This window comes from Ambystoma mexicanum, chromosome 11 (assembly GCF_040938575.1).
Source record: "Ambystoma mexicanum isolate Mex_15411 chromosome 11, UKY_AmexF1_1, whole genome shotgun sequence".
In the NCBI taxonomy this organism is placed as follows: Eukaryota; Metazoa; Chordata; class Amphibia; order Caudata; family Ambystomatidae; genus Ambystoma; species Ambystoma mexicanum.
The window spans coordinates 172,868,035-172,883,669 of NC_090934.1; the positions used below are offsets into that span (position 1 = coordinate 172,868,035).

General features: G+C 44.9%; 1 protein-coding gene across 1 annotated transcript in view; it reads left to right on the plus strand.

The window, feature by feature from the left end:
- The window catches only part of MACO1 (macoilin 1), a 539,166-nt gene that overhangs the window by 55,903 nt on the left and 467,628 nt on the right, over nucleotides 1-15,635 (plus strand). The window contains exon 2 of the mRNA XM_069622729.1: nucleotides 11,952-12,093. Within this exon, the coding sequence (XP_069478830.1) occupies nucleotides 11,952-12,093 (142 nt within the window). The remainder of the gene's footprint in view (nucleotides 1-11,951; nucleotides 12,094-15,635) is intronic.

The window sequence follows — 15,635 nt, forward strand, 5'->3', positions numbered from 1 at the left end:
TAAAAGAGAAGAAACAAGGCATTAGACATTGTACAATTAATGAACTTTGTCGAAAGGCTTACCTCGCCAGCCGCTCCTCAATCAGCATCACTACGGAAATTCCATATTCCGGCCGAGTACTGCGATCTGTGGAGAGGAAAAGATAACGGGTTAGCAAAGGCAAGGCATCTTAAGCGCAGCGCATAGCGCCTACTCACTGCATCAAGGTGCTCCAAAAACGCCCATACTTACCGGCGAAACACAGATTCCGCCTTGCCACATATTGGACTTCCGCGTATCTAGGTAGAAAGACATTGTTTAAAAGGCATGCAAGAACAGCAATATTCACAGCAATAAGACCTACCTGAAAGACTCAAGACGGGCCGGCATCAGTGAAGCAACTCGATCGCCATTGCCCACAAAGCTCAACGCGCCCCTGCCAAGACAGCAGGACAGAGAACCCACCAACATCTAAAACAAGGTGAGGAGAAGTCCAGAAGGGTTGCAGACCTACAGGGAGGTGGGAGGCTGTTTACCCTGGTTGCCCAGTCCTGAACATAGCTTACCTGTATTCCAGGTAGAACTCTTCCGTTGGTCGCATCTGGGCATCGCAAGGAGGGACATCTGAACCCCAACTGCTGGGTGGCTCCCCCAGTGGAACCAGGTGAGCGTAACACACATACTAACCTTGGCTATTAAACAAAGGGTCTGAAGAGTAGTCACGAGTGGGCTATGGGAAGGCAGGGCATAGGCGGTGCATTCTCCAGCTCAGTGTGAAAACAAAAACCCATTTTTTAGTGCTACAAAAAAAGTGCTCATGTCCCATAAGGTGCAATGTCCCAAAAGTATGAAGGAAGCAAGAATTTAAACTAGGATTACAGATGTTGCTATGGTGAGTAATTGTTTCTGAATCCAAACACGCTCAAGGATTTGTGAGTTTAATGGCTCAATGATCATCTATTATTTATTGTACTGATCATTATATGCTGTACGTTTTTATTGTATTTTATGTTTCAGTGGGCTCTGCCAATACACTTGTACATAACCTGCATACAGCTCCTTAACATGTTTAATCTCAGACTATCTGAAATTAGTTTGGATCTGTCTATCCTTTTTAGAGCATTTCATTCAATGGTTACAAAGACATTTACATTTATGCTATGTTTACCAGAAACTAGCGTTAATGATGCCATGGATAAGGGTGCACATGGTAAAGTAAGAAATAAATATGTTGTGCGCATGTGGTGAATTGACGGTGCAAGTGACTTTTTATGCCTAGCTAGTATCTTGCAACTATTTGTATCGCGGGTACCTGCTCTGCAGGTGTGACTGCATTGAACATATCACAGAGGTGTGTGGTTACTAGAACAGGGATCTGCAACCTTTGGTGCACCAGATGGTTTGGACTGTTACTCCGTTGCACCCTGACCATTCACCTATGGCTGGGGCTGACGGGAGCTGTATTCTAAAACCTCTGGGGAATCAATGGTTTGTTTTATTATTTAAATTGCGCACCAGACCCAGAGGTATTCGGGCGCGAAAGCATAAAGAGGGTTGTTAATCTTGGGTTACACAGTGGACAGAAATAAGTACAGCTGGGGTTACAATGCTGTATGCATGAAACAGTTAAGGCAATTAGATATATATACAGTAAGTCGCATGAAAATAAATGTATAGCACATAGATATAACAAAGCATTGAGGTTTTATATATACATTAGGTACTAGGGCGGATGCAGATAAGGTAGGGTCAGACATCATGTTCCTTTAGCCAATGGATGAGACTAGATCTGAATTGTGGATAGGATAGGCCTTCCCTTAAGGCAGGGGGAGGAGGGGAGGGAGTTCCAATATTGTGCTGCTTTAACAGGGAAGCTACTCCCACAAGACTTAGTAAGCTTGAATCTCGGTACTAGTAGGAGGTTAGAGTTGGCTTTTCTTAGTGGGTGAGAAGCTGTTTGTCTAGTGAATCTGTCTGTGAGGTATTGTGGGGCTGCGTGGTTGAGACATTTATGTGTCAAGGATGCAGTTTTAAGGAGGATTTTATCTTTTGTGGAAAGCCAATTGAATGATCTCCTAAGGTCAGATATATGGGCATTTTTAGGGAAACCTAAGGCAGCTCTCAGGGCATTGTTCTGAAAAGTCTGAATTTTGGATATGATGTATTTGTAACTGCCTATGTATAAGGCGTTACAGTAATCCAGTTTGCATAAGATTAGGGCTTGTGCTAATGTGATGCAGTTGTTTGGTGAGAGGAAGGGCTTGGCTGCTCTGATTAGCTTGCAGGTATAGGATATGGCTGAGGCCATAGCATTAACTTGTTTACTAAAGGTGAGCGTGGAGTCTATGTAGAAACCAAGTGTTTTAACTACCTCGGCCACATTAATTTTGTTATCGATTGTGAGGGAGGCGTAGTTGGGACCTCGTTTTTTGATGTTGGAATGTGTGCCTAGAATGAGGAGTTCTGTTCTGTCATCATTCAGGCATAGACCGTGGGAGGCCATCCATGCCTGGATTATGAGGTAAACTCTGTTCACAAAGGCCAAATCCTTGTCATAATCTCCCGTCAGCGGGATGAGGATCAGTGTATCATCCGCATAATTAGTTTAGGTGCTACCAAGACCATCTAGATCATCGAAAAGGGGCTTTGTGATGCCTGGTTGCAGATGCCTGGGTTTGACGCTTGGGGCATACTCCTATTTGTCATTTGTTTTACACTTTTCTTTTGTTTTTTTTTTGTCAGGAGTATTTTACTGACTTCTGTGTGTATTTGCCTCTGGTTTGAGAGAGTTGGAAGCTGCTGTGTCACATACCAGTAGGGCTACTCATCCCTCAGCCTTTCAACAAAAAAAAAAGTTTAAAAAAAAGTCTTGCCAATAATGCAAATACTCCCTGGGGTATCTAGACTGCTGATGGCAAAACCTCAGTGCTGTAAAGGACATGTAATGATGACTGTCATGTAATGTATACAATCGAAGTACCTGTCCAATGTTGTAAATATACGAGCAAGTAAGTGATGGTATAGGCATGTGATGCCAATAGTTGGCAAATGGTGAATATGACAAAGCTTTCTTTTCCTCTGAGAATCTAAGCTGTAGAAAAACATATTAAAACGTTTTTATTGCCCTTCTGCTCTTCTAGTCGGATGAAAGTAATTGGGATATAGGAGCATTTTGGTTCCTTCCTGTATCTTCGAGGTACCTTCTAATTATAACCTAGGGTACTACCTGAAAATACTATGGACTCCGATCACTGATGCCATACGGATGAGCACATGCGACTACACCGTGGTTGGCCATTTGTGATGCCCATGAATGTGTCTTTGACACGTTTTAATTTTAATAGCAATCCGCCTTTCACCAGCCATAGATGTCACTAGTCCTCTGCCATGAATGCAGCTCTTTTTACACAGAACATAATTTCGTATCCGCCGACAAATCACTCGCCCGTGGCAAGGGCATATATTGTGGGGTTGTAGTCACTTTTACTAAGGAAAATGTAATAACGGTCTTTATCCCTTAACTGGAGGTTCACCGAGTATGACCACATGCCAATAGTACTTCCAAAATCTAACTTTTTTAATTTATTTTTTCATGTCGGATAACACTTTTATTTAAATATAATGTGATTAAAATACACTTTTCACGTTATTTATTTTAAATGTATCGATGTTCATTTTTTGTATTGAGTTTAGCTTTCGGCGGACATACGCCTAGCCCTTGAGTAAAAATGTTACACCCCACAAAAATTAGGAAAAATCCGATTAAGCTAAATTGTTAAGCAATGCAAAAATAAACATTCTCCAATATACGGGCTGTAGAGGTGACGTTATTGGTAAGCATTCTTCCCCTTTTCATCTGTAGTCTGCACCAAGACACACACACACACACACTTGTGCATACGCATTCATCCCCCCTGTGACTGTCCGGGTCCACACCATAAGGCACTGACACCACAATATATATACACTTTTACTCTTTCATGAACATATGCGCAAAGCACACACATGCCACCAACAACCGGATTTCTTCAAGCATGGCCACGATTGTGGTTAATGCATGAACCCAAGCAAAATCTTGATGTGACTAACCCTTTCCCTTGAACGTTAACCTCTTGATTAGCACAATCCTAACATACCTAAATCCCTCTCTGTTTATATGCATCTTGGATCATCCATGCCCTATTGGTTCTATTTGTTTTCACCCGATTCTTTCATCTTTGAATGTTTCACTTTTGAATTGGGAGTATTTTAATTATAAAAGTAAATAGAAGTCCCATTCCCAATGGGAGTATTTTAAAAGCGTGTAAAAATGTTTAAATTGGAAATTGTTTTTGTAATATGTATTGGCAACCAATTGTTCATGCACAGTAAAAGATGCACGTTTACTTCTTTCAATCAGGCAGTAGTAATAGTAGATTCTTTCTGTGCTGCTGGGTTCACTCCTGCCCCAAACCCATCCATAGAGCTGGGGGTGAAAGCAAGGGCACATGGTTCTACGTGTCTGTTTTCTATTTTTGTTGGGAGTATTTGTACCCCCCATTTTTATTTTTGGGGAGCATTTGCCTATTTTGTAGGGCTGGCAGTAGCAAAATGCAAGAGGTAGTGAACCCACTTTATCACCTCTGTTGCATCCAACCCAAACCGTCTGACATGAGTTCTCAGGGTCTGCCAGGATTAGAATATGTGCCTGGTTTCATACTTGCGCTAGGGCCATTCCCAAAGGTGCCATCTGTGGCGGACTGCTATTCATTCTTTTATTTTGTATTGATATTTATTGGCAATTTAAATGTTGAAACAAGAAAACGTTGCCCCTCCCTCCCCTCTTTCCCAACCCCTCATCCCAGAGCTGCTCCGCCTTATCATACGTAAGATACAAAGAGTTTTTCAGTTTTTATCGATTTTGAAAGTCATTAAGCAATGTCCAAAATTTGCATATTCTGCGGGCACATCTGAATCCGATACTCATCCCTCAAATATTGCAGCAATATGCCCTAACCTGACCTAAACTGTTGGATGTCCCCTTGAATTGTATAGGTTATCCATTCCATAGCCACATTTTAGACAACCACTCATGTTTGGTAGGAGTGACCTCCTGCTTCCAGTTCCGGGCAATCACCAGTAAAGCTGCAAAACTCTGAACCACACATGCCTTAAAATGCACCCTTTCTCTTGGTGCTGTATAATTTTTCCAAAGGCCCAGAAGACATTGCTCAATCCCCATGGGTGTGTCCATCCCAACCACCACCTGCATTGTCAAACATACTTGCTGTCAAAAGGCTTTCAAGGCCGAACAAGACACCAAATATGCCAATCACACTTCCCCTTACATCCCCCGCTGTTACGCTCATCTGGTATCCACAGGGACGCCACCCAGCTGGGTTACTCGCTGGTATGCTTCTCAGCTTTGCCCTGATGTGGTCTGCGGGGAAGGTTCTGCCTTGTGGTAGAGTTAGGCGTGCCTACTTTGCAGGGGCACGTTGTCTTTCATGGGCGAGTGCGGTCCAGTTACTTCACTGACGCCGTCCCGTTTGATATTGTTCAGGTAGGTCTTATTGCTGTTCTTTAGTTTTGTTGCTATCCTGCATGCCTTTCTTTGTTTAAAATGTTTTTTTTTTTTTCTCCCTTAGGTATACAGAGATTCAGCGCGGCGAACTGGCTTGGTTGAGCCCCGCTGGTAAATGATGGCGCATTAAGAGCGCTATGATGCGGTAAGTAAGTGCTATGCGCAGCGCTGCAAAGTCTTGCCTTTGCTACCCTGTGTTTTCCTTCCTTGTAGGTCACGGTGCGAGTGGAATGTCCGGAGTGGTGCCAGCCGAGAGGCGACCAGCCAGGTAAGCCTTTTGAGCAGTTCGTAATTTGTAAATGTCTCTACTGCTTTCTTTAATGTTGCCTCGATCTTCCTCTTTCAGGTCATTCTGTCCAGGAGGTGTGCAGATTCGAGGAAGCTGTTCTCAGTAGCTGCGAGTGTTTAAAGATGAAGACTGCAGGGAAGATGCTGCTGCTAATGATGATCCTTTTGTCTGCTTGCAGTTTCTGCTTCTCCGAGGTTCGAGGGAATAGCTGGACACGGTGAGCGTCACGTTGCAAGTTGCAAAGTAATGCGAAGCGTGTTGTCTTGCTCGGGTGTGGTTTAAATAGCCCCAACAAAATAGTCCAGGTAAAGTAGTCCCTAGGCTACCACACCCAAAACACTATACCGCATAGCTTGGTTCTTAGGAACCAAGCTATGTGGATGCCTCCATGTTGGCTGACAATACAATAAAGTAGTTCCCACGCACATTGTTTTTCATGGTGTATGAGCCTGGCGCCATAGGCGCCGGGACTGGCCCCATGAGGGCTTTTGAAGAGGATGCCAGGCTCTAGAGGCCCGAGTCCTGACTCCACCTGGCCAATGGGTTTGCCAGAGGGGGTTTTGGGCGAGGGTCGTGACACCCGCCAGCAATCCTGGGATGTCTCCCGATACATAAATGCCTCTCCGGAGTATAGTGCCATTGAGTGAGGGATTTATACCACATTTCCCTAAGTTAATGCATCAAGTAAGCTTCGAGATGTTACCCCATAAAACCTCCCACTCCTCCTCTGATTATATGTCGATCCATAGTGCATTCCCACTTGTCCATGTAAGACCACCGTTCCTGTGGACACCCTTCAGCTATCGGCGCGTTAAAGTGCGCGGAGTAAATTTGAATCTCTTGCTTGAGTTGTTATATATTTTTCAAAAGCGGTAAATTGCCTACCCGCTGCCAATTTTATTAAGGGGGGGTCTACAACCCAATGCTGCAATTGGTAATAACAAAGCCTGTCCCCTTCCTTAAGACCGAAAGATAGTTTGCACTGCTGAAAGGCTTGAACTTCCTTGCCCTCCATTTCCCTTAGCCATCCCGCCTCCCCCCATTCCCTAAAGGCTTGCGCATCCTTCCCTGGTGTAAACTGGGGATTCCTGAACAATGGTGTCAAAGGGCCCAGAATTGTTGAAATATGCCTTTGCTGTATCACCTCATCCCACACGTCTCCTCCACTAGTGCAGTTATCCGCGATGCCTTCATACTAGGATTTCTGTCCCCTTTAGCCAACAATACAATGGCGTCAAGTGGAGGCCCACCACTGCTTTATCTATGGAAACCCAAAGTTTACTTTCGTCCACCGAAAGCCACTATTTCAGCACACGTTGTTGGCCCGCCCAGTAATATAATTTAGTTTAAAATCGGGACCAGTCATTCCTCCCCTATTCCTCAGGGCCATTGGAGTTCGCAAGGCCACGACGGTCTCTTATTTTGCCAAATAAATGTAGATCTTAAACGATTGAGTGACTTAAAGTTCCCCGGGAGCGACACGGGCAGTGCCTGAAAATAGCATAGAAATTGTGGTCAGGGTCACCATTTTAATCGGCCATACGACCCATCCACGAGATATGTAACAGATTCCAGTGACGCAAGTCGGTTTCGAGTGTGGTAAGTAACAGTCATTCTCCTTGTATAACATAGCCATAACTTTGTAATGTGAATTATTTGATTTTTATCAGCCGCCCTTTGGAATTGGGTACATCCCTGTATCTCCTTTTTCCTTGATAGTGAAAGATTTAATATCTCTGTATGTGTGTTTGATTTTGAATCCCGAGACTTCCCCAAAGAGAGCCAATTTTGAAACTACTGCTTTTAAGGACTCCACTGGGTCCGCTAGAGCCAACAGCATATCATCCGCAAATGCCATTCTTTTATATTCCCGTCCCCCAAATTGAATACCTTTCAGTCACGATGCTTCTCGCACATGCTGCAAAAAGGGTTTGAGATAAATTGCATAAAGCAAAGGAGACAGCGGACATCCTGTTTGGCCCCCCCTTTCCAGTCGGATAGAGCCTGAGAGCTGTCCATTAATAGACAGATGCGTGGTAGGGGTTTGATAGTTCGCTTGTATCTTTCGTAGGTAGCGTTCCCTGAACCCCATTCTTGTCATTGTTTGAAACAAACGACCATTCCACGCAGTCCAATGCCTTTTCGGCATCTAAAGCGAGAAGAATGTTTGGAATCTCCTGCATCTCTATTGTTTGTATTAGATGACCCTTCTAATATTCTCGATTGATGTTGCCCAAGGAAACCCTCCTTATCAGGTCCTATTAAAACTTGAAGTCTAACCTCTAATCGCAAAGCTAGGATCTTACTGTTTATTTTAGCGTCAATGTTAATTAACGCTATCAGACGATAAGACCTGCACTGACGGGTCTTTACCCGGTTTCGGGAATATCACCAATTTAGCCTGGTCCATAGAGGCTATGTTATGACCAGTTCTTTCAAAGTAATTATATAATCGTGTTAAATAGAGGACGAGGACTTACTGGTACTTTGAAAAAAAAAAATGGCAGTAAAGCCATCAGGACCTGGTCCCTTATTCGGGGGGTGGGGGGATTAGCTAGCCAATAGCTATACTAACTTCATAATGTCTTTCTCTGATTCCCGATCTGCTCTTGGCAGCATTATGAGTTCTATGTGCCAAAAGGGATGATTGCGATTCATCTCCAGGCCTTTCAAGGGGAATGCGGTGCTCCATAAAAACATTCGAACCACTCAATAATTCAGGCAGCCCCCCCGTCCCCCTTGTCTCGATTGTTGAGCTAATAACCGTCTGCTCTATTCCCCTTGATATAATAGTATTGTTTGGCTCTAAGGAGGGTCCTCGCTGCCTTTCTGGCCCTTAATAACTTGAGTTGTCCACAAACTGCTCTCTACATTTTCATTGTGTCCCTCGTTGGATATAATATCCTTTAAGTTGGGCCTCTAAATCTTCCTGTAACTGCAGACTCGGTTTTTTTCGTACATCTTTTCAAGCAATCATTTCCCTCCTCATTACCTCTTTCAAGGTGCCCCCTCCAAATACCTGTGGAGGTATCCTCCCTCACGTTTTCGTTAAAATAGCTCTGAATCCTCTCTCCTATCTTAACTGAGGATACAGTTTCAGCCAAAATCCATTCTGGTAGTGCCCACTGCCATAATCCCCTTTGATGAAATATCATTTCTAACGTCGCCCCATGATCAGATAGCGCAATCTCTCCCAGGGAGACTTGGCGGACACGTCCCACCAGTCGGGAGGAAACCCAGATATAATCGATAAGCGATTGGGATCTGGGATCTATGAACATGTGAGCAGAAATGTGAAACCAGATTTGTTACCCCTACAGGCACGCCACCCATCTACCAACCCCAGATGTTTGAATTTTTCTTTAAGATGTTGAGACAGTGTGTCCAGAGGCGCATACCCTACACCACTTCTATCCATCGATGCATCCCATGCTTCGTTGAAATCCCCTGTTAATAACATACCCCTCTGCATGGGTTTCACGCATTGCCAATGTGGCCCTGAGAAAAGCATCCTGTCCAAAATTAGCTGCATACACCTATCAATGCTACGGTAAACATCTGTCCTAATACGAAACATAACAAATAGATTAGATATCTACCTAGTTTATCCTCTGTGGAGCCCAAAATCGCCATATCATGATTGTCTCTAAGCGCTATTAAAACCCCAGCCTTTTGGTCCTTCGCATTAGCCTGGAACATCTGTGGATACCCGTTAATCTAAATTCGCAGTCCATCTTTCCTGCATATGTGGGTTTCTTGGAGAGCGAGCAAGTCGAGTTTCATAAAGTGCTCCAACTTAATTTGCTTTGCCAGTGAATTCAGCCCTTTAATATTGTAGGAGGTGATTTTAAATCCCATGGATAGATTCTGCTCGATGAAAATTCCTCACATTCCCTTGACTCCTTACCCCTAGCTCCCTATGGGATGCCGCCCTGATCGCTTGACTCTTCCCTCTAACTGCCTGAAAAACCCCATCTTCGGGCCATTGATCTCCTACCCACCACCACATCCCACCTCTTATCCCATATCCAACAGCTCACCCTCCCATTACCACCCCACCCCCTCTGACCCCCTGCAATGACCCAGGCCGGTTCATGGGCCCTAGTGACAACACCAGGGAGAAAACTAGACCATGTACTGGTAAACTACCTGAATCATACCAACTGTGGAGAGATAAATCTAACCCTCTCCCTTGGATCCCAAATGGGCCCCGCCACCAACCTTCATCCGCGCCTGGCTATCCTAGCGCCTTCCCCTGCCGATCCATGGCATTATCATTCCAGCCCCCGCTCATCAATATACCTGAACCCTCCTCCATCACCCCTCGTGCCTGGCATGTCCTTTGGCTTCTCCCATCCTTTCGGGGGCACGTGATTTTCCATTGTCTCGTTTCACCATGCACCATTCCCAACATCTCTTCCTGTGTCCTGGTCTGCTCGCTGCCCTCTGGCGCCACCACATCAAGACCTTCCTTGCATGTCGTCACTCTAATCTGCCTGCCTTTCCAAGAAATTAGCAAGCCAAACAGGGAAGTCCATCGATATTGAACCTTTTCCCGATGAAGAATTCTGGTGACTGGTCCCATCTGCCTTTTTTTTTTTTCTAGCAGTTGAAAATGCCAAGTCCTGGAAGAGCATTACCTCTGAGCCATTAATGGTCAAGGACGTGCCCACTCGTGCTGCCCTCAGAATCTCTTCCTTGTGCTCGTAAGACGAAAAGGTTGCCAAAACATCCCTCAGTCGAGCCCACAGCTCTTCGGTTCTACTCTGTGAATCTTATCCAAATGGATCTCGTCCGAGGGGATCTCCAGGAGCAATTCAGTGCAACAGGATTGTATTGGTTGCTTGAGATCTTTGTCCGCTATTGCTCGCAGAACATTCTTAAATTGAATATTCGAGCGCCCTGACCTGTTCTTGAGGTCTTTGCACTGAAGCTCTAAATTGTGACATACGTGCCAGTCGTTCTATTGCTTCATCACTCTTCCGGGAGTCCTCGATCAGCTCCTGCTCAGGTCGCTCATTCATATGTTCTAGTTCCACTAGCTTCACGATTTTTCCTTTGATTTCCTGTATAGCAGTTTTGATGTCCGTTTTCAGAGAGGAAATCTGCTCCTGATTGGATTCCTGAATAGAGTTAAGGCGCTGCAGATGGTCTGCTAAATACTGCATCAATTCCTCTTTGGTGATCGTGTCCCAGTGTTCCGGAACTTCCTCGTCTGTTGATGGACCATGAAGAGCGAGCCACACCCAGAATTCCCAGCGCCTGTCTGCCAACACCTTGTGATTGTTCCCTCTGCCCCCCCCACACTCCTGGGGGTTTGATATAGGTTGTGTCTTAACTCTACAGTAATGTGTGAGAAACCTGAAGGTGTCTCACCCGCTGGTCCCCGGGGATGTGTCGTCCAGGTGGCCAGGACACTGCCATCGCTATTGGGCCCATTTCCTGGTGGTGGACCAGTGGGTGAGGATCACCTGGGCGAGGGGTCTTCGGAAAGCGGAGGTGGGACACTGAGGGTTGAGACACGGTATCCCCTTCTGGTGGGGGGGGCGGGGTGGGGCAGCGGGGTGGGCGTGATGACGGGGGCTAGTTGGGTGGGGGTGGAGGGGCGGTTGGGGTGGGGGGTGGCGGGGTATAAAATATGCATTGAAACTAGGACGAGGTAACGTTTCTCTGTAAACTAATTCCTTTTCCTTTCACTTTTTTAACTTTCACATTACAATGATTGATGCAAAGCTGGTGTTTTCTGGTGGTGTTCCATTATTGCACACACAACAGGGGACACATTGATACCTGACCAACCACTCCCATTGTATTTCACAGAAATATTGCCCTCTCCTAAATCCGTTCACCACACTAACAGCCTAGCTCGGGTGCTCAGGTCTCATGATTTGATGGTAGGCATTGCACGTTATTCTAATGTTGAAACTTGAAGCCTCGCTTGGCAATGGTTTGTGTGGATTTTAGCGAACCTAAATCCAGACTGTCGTTCCCTTTTCTGAAGCTGGTGAGTTTCTTGGATGACTAACTAGGAACCATGGATTATTGTGTCTCCCCATTCCCTTATTTGTCTCTCTCCCATCACTCTTGTTAATACCTGCCTTGTCTTTTCTTTTGTTGCAGCACTTTTCTGTATTTGAAATTCCTTGTTGTGTGGGCACTTGTACTGCTGGCAGATTTTGTCCTGGAGTTCCGATTTGAATACTTGTGGCCATTCTGGCTATTTATCCGGAGTGTGTATGACTCCTTCAGATACCAGGGCTTGGTATGTATAACTTCAATCATCCTTCGGGTGTATCTTAAGCACGTGTTTGTATTTTCCTTGTAACATGAATTTTAGTGCAGTGAAACAACAAATGTTAGTATTTTAGTGTGTGTCTAGCAAGCCACCATTATGTACAAAGGTCAGTAACACATTCTGTTTACTTTGTTTGAACCTTTTTCTGCAGCTTGGAAATCTTCCTTGTGAACATTTTAAAAATTGCTCCTTTTGGATCTTTACAAGGAATGTTTCTTCTTACTCTTGGAAACCCCTTGGTAACTTCTACCTAGCTTTGTATGAGGTTATTCCACTGAAACTATACATGGCAGTTCCAGGAAGCTCACTACAGAGAGCTGTGAAGAAAAGACCAAGGAAACATTGTTGGGTCTCATTTACTTCCTACGCTCTGTATATTGGAAGCCCCCATTTTCATAACTTTCTTTTTGGCTTAGTTTCAAAAATGTTCTCCAATCCTAGACACTGTTCAGCCACACCAACACCAACCTTCATGGTAACATACTTGCCTCGTGAAAGTTGTGGTATGAGTTGTGTGTGCTTCTTTGTTGGGTTCACTGCAAATAATGGGTATCGGGTAATAATATCGCCACATATATGGTCGCCGTAAATAATGTCGCCGGGAAAATGTTGTGGCGATATCATTTGGGTGACCATATATATGGCGACGGGGGCAAAAAAAAAAAGAAATTGGGGGTTTTGGGGGGTGTCCCCCGCATGTTCCATGCAATAATGTGGCGACATTATTACATGGAACCAAATAATGTACGTGGCAACCTTTCGAACAGCAATGTAGTAAGCTATTTCACTAAAAAAAATTCTGTTTCTTAATGCAGATGAGTAGTAATGTCACTATGCGCAGCGTTTAAGAAGATGTCATCCCATAATTATCTGTATTCAAAACTGTATATTACAAAAAACTTGCGATTCAGTAAAGGAAAAACCTTAGGTTAAATGTTAAAGGTATTTGTACCGCGCACCGTCACCAACTCAGTTGGTCCCCAGGCGCTCTGGCAGATCTGCAAATGAGAAGGTGGCATGGGTTAGTAGGTGAAACGGGAGTAGGATAGTGAGAGGAGTGGTTTTCTGTTGGCAGCTTCAACTTGGTATACACCGGGTGCTGAGCTTCGGTGCGAGTATTGGATCGATGTCTGACCTCGTGTGCTGTTGCTTATGTGTTGTTTCGGTGTTGTGATGTGCGTGCGGGTTGTAGTGCGAGAGATGCTTGTGTGAGATTTTGGGTGAGATAAGTCTGCAGAAATGCTGAGTTTTTGTTAGTCTGTTGTATGAAGGTTAACAGAAGTTCAGAAATCAGTCCGAGTGTGGCACTCGCCAAGCCTCCCAATTTCATCAGGGTGGGCAAAAAGGCTACGCCTGGCAGGGTTTTGGTTTGTGTGGGGCGCTCCCTGTGCTGTTCTTACGCGCTTTGTAAGTGTTATGATTGCTCCTTGCTGTTCTATTCTAGCCAGCTCTGTAGGTGTTCTAATGCCGATGGATTGATTAATGTGGGTTGGGTGTCTATTCTCCTCCTTGGGTGCTGGGCTGGTGTGGCGGACTCCTCTCAAACTTTCTATCTTCATGCATCTGCCGGTTTGGATATGGTACGTCCGGGGGGAGTGGGTGAGTCATTTAGGGCTGTCGTCTAGGTCTGAGTATGTGATCAGTCTCTGGAGGCTTCCTTTTGTGGCTATTTCTCATGATATCTTATGGTCTGTCGTGTGGTCGGTTCTTTGGGTTCAGTGTTTGTCCATTTGAGAGTGGCCGATGGGGTGGGCATTCTAGTGTGTCGCTGTTGTGGTTACGCTGCGGAGCCATGATTTGAGGAGTTTCCTGAATGCTAGGTGGTTTGTTGTGTTCCGTATATATTCTTAGGTAGGTCATGCCAGGTTTCAGTGCCTGGTGAGAGAAAGAGGATCCTCCGAGTTTTCTTCTGTTATAGGGTTTTGGTTCCAGGCAGATGTCGGTGCTTGATCTCAGTGTTCTTGTCGGTTGATATAGGCGTAGTTTATCGCTTAGGAATTCTGCGCCTTGTTTGTTTATTGCTCTGTGCGTGATGCACATGGACTTGAACTTTATTCGCTGTTTTGATGGAAGCCAGTGTAGTATTTTAGGCGCGTGTGTGATGTGTTCTCTTCTTGGTACCTTGATGAGGGGTCTGGCTGTTGCATTTTGTATGCGTTGTAGTTTTTTAGAAGTCGTTCGGTATAGGCTATTGCCGTAGTCTACTCTGGACATGATCAGAGCGATGATGGTAAGTGTTTTGTTGGCGAACGACAGGAACGCTAGGATCCTTTTTGCTGCTCGCAGGAGGAATAAACATTTCTTGAGTAGAGAGTTTATTTGTGGCTCTAGAGTGAGGTTGTTATCCATCAGGACCCCTAGATTCTTTTACGGTTGATGATGGTTCTGGTGTGGTGCCGAGCTCTCTTGGCCAGGGGATGTAGCTGATGTCTCCTCCCTTTTTTGAAACAATCATTATCTCTGTTTTGCCTGGGTTGATTTTGAGGTGGTTGAGGTTCATCCAGTCGAATATCTCACGAAGGCAATTCTCTAGTGTAGTGTTTTCTTCTCGGGTGTCTTGTATGTTGAAGATTATTTGAGAATCGTCGGCGTAGTTGTAGCATGTGAAGCCATGTGTTTTGATGAGTTTGATTAATAGGTACATGTTGAATAGAAGCGGCGAGAATGATGATCCTGGTGGTACTCGCACGTGGAGTCTCTAGGTTTGGATTTTAAAGGTTTAATCCATACGGTTTCGGTTCTGTTTGTTAGGAAGGAGTTTATCCATAGTAGGGCGGTGTCTGTTATCCCTAGTACTTCTAATCTCTTTATGAGGATGGCGTGGTTGACGGTGTCGAAAGCTGCTGACAGATCAAGGAGAATCAGGGCGGTGCTGTTGTCCGAGTCTGCATTCGTTTTTAGGTCGTCCCATATTGAGAGGAGAGCTGATTCTGTTCCTCTCATTCGTCTGAAGCCAACTTGTCCCTGGTCTAGTAGGCAGTGCTCTTCTATGAATTCTTGGGTTATTTTGTAGACATAAGTTTCTAGCAATTTGGGTATATATATGTAGGGTATATTGGAGATGGGTCTGCAGTTCGATAAGTCCTCTGTTTCCTGTTGTGTCTTTGAGTAGCGACTTGATGTATGCTGATTTGAAGGCCTGTGGTACTTTACCTGTTGAGATTGAGAGGTTGAGGATATTCCTGTGGTATTCCATGGGGGTTCCTTGTTTGAGAATTGTTTTGTATATCTCTGTGGGACAAGGGTCTTCAGGAGAGCCTGATTTGTTGCTTTGGTTTACCAGTTTGCGGAAAGCCTCAACTGATATTTCTGGGAAGCTTCATAGCTTGTTTGGGTGTTCCTCGTCGGTGTCGCTGGGGTTTGAGCTGTGATTGCTTGGTCTGTTTTGTATGGTGTGTTGAATGGAGATTATTACTATATTGAAGTGGTCTCCTAGGTCATCGCAAAGTTTCGTCGATGGAATTGGCGGGGTTGTTGCAGCCCGGTGGGTTTTTTATTTAGTTTATGAT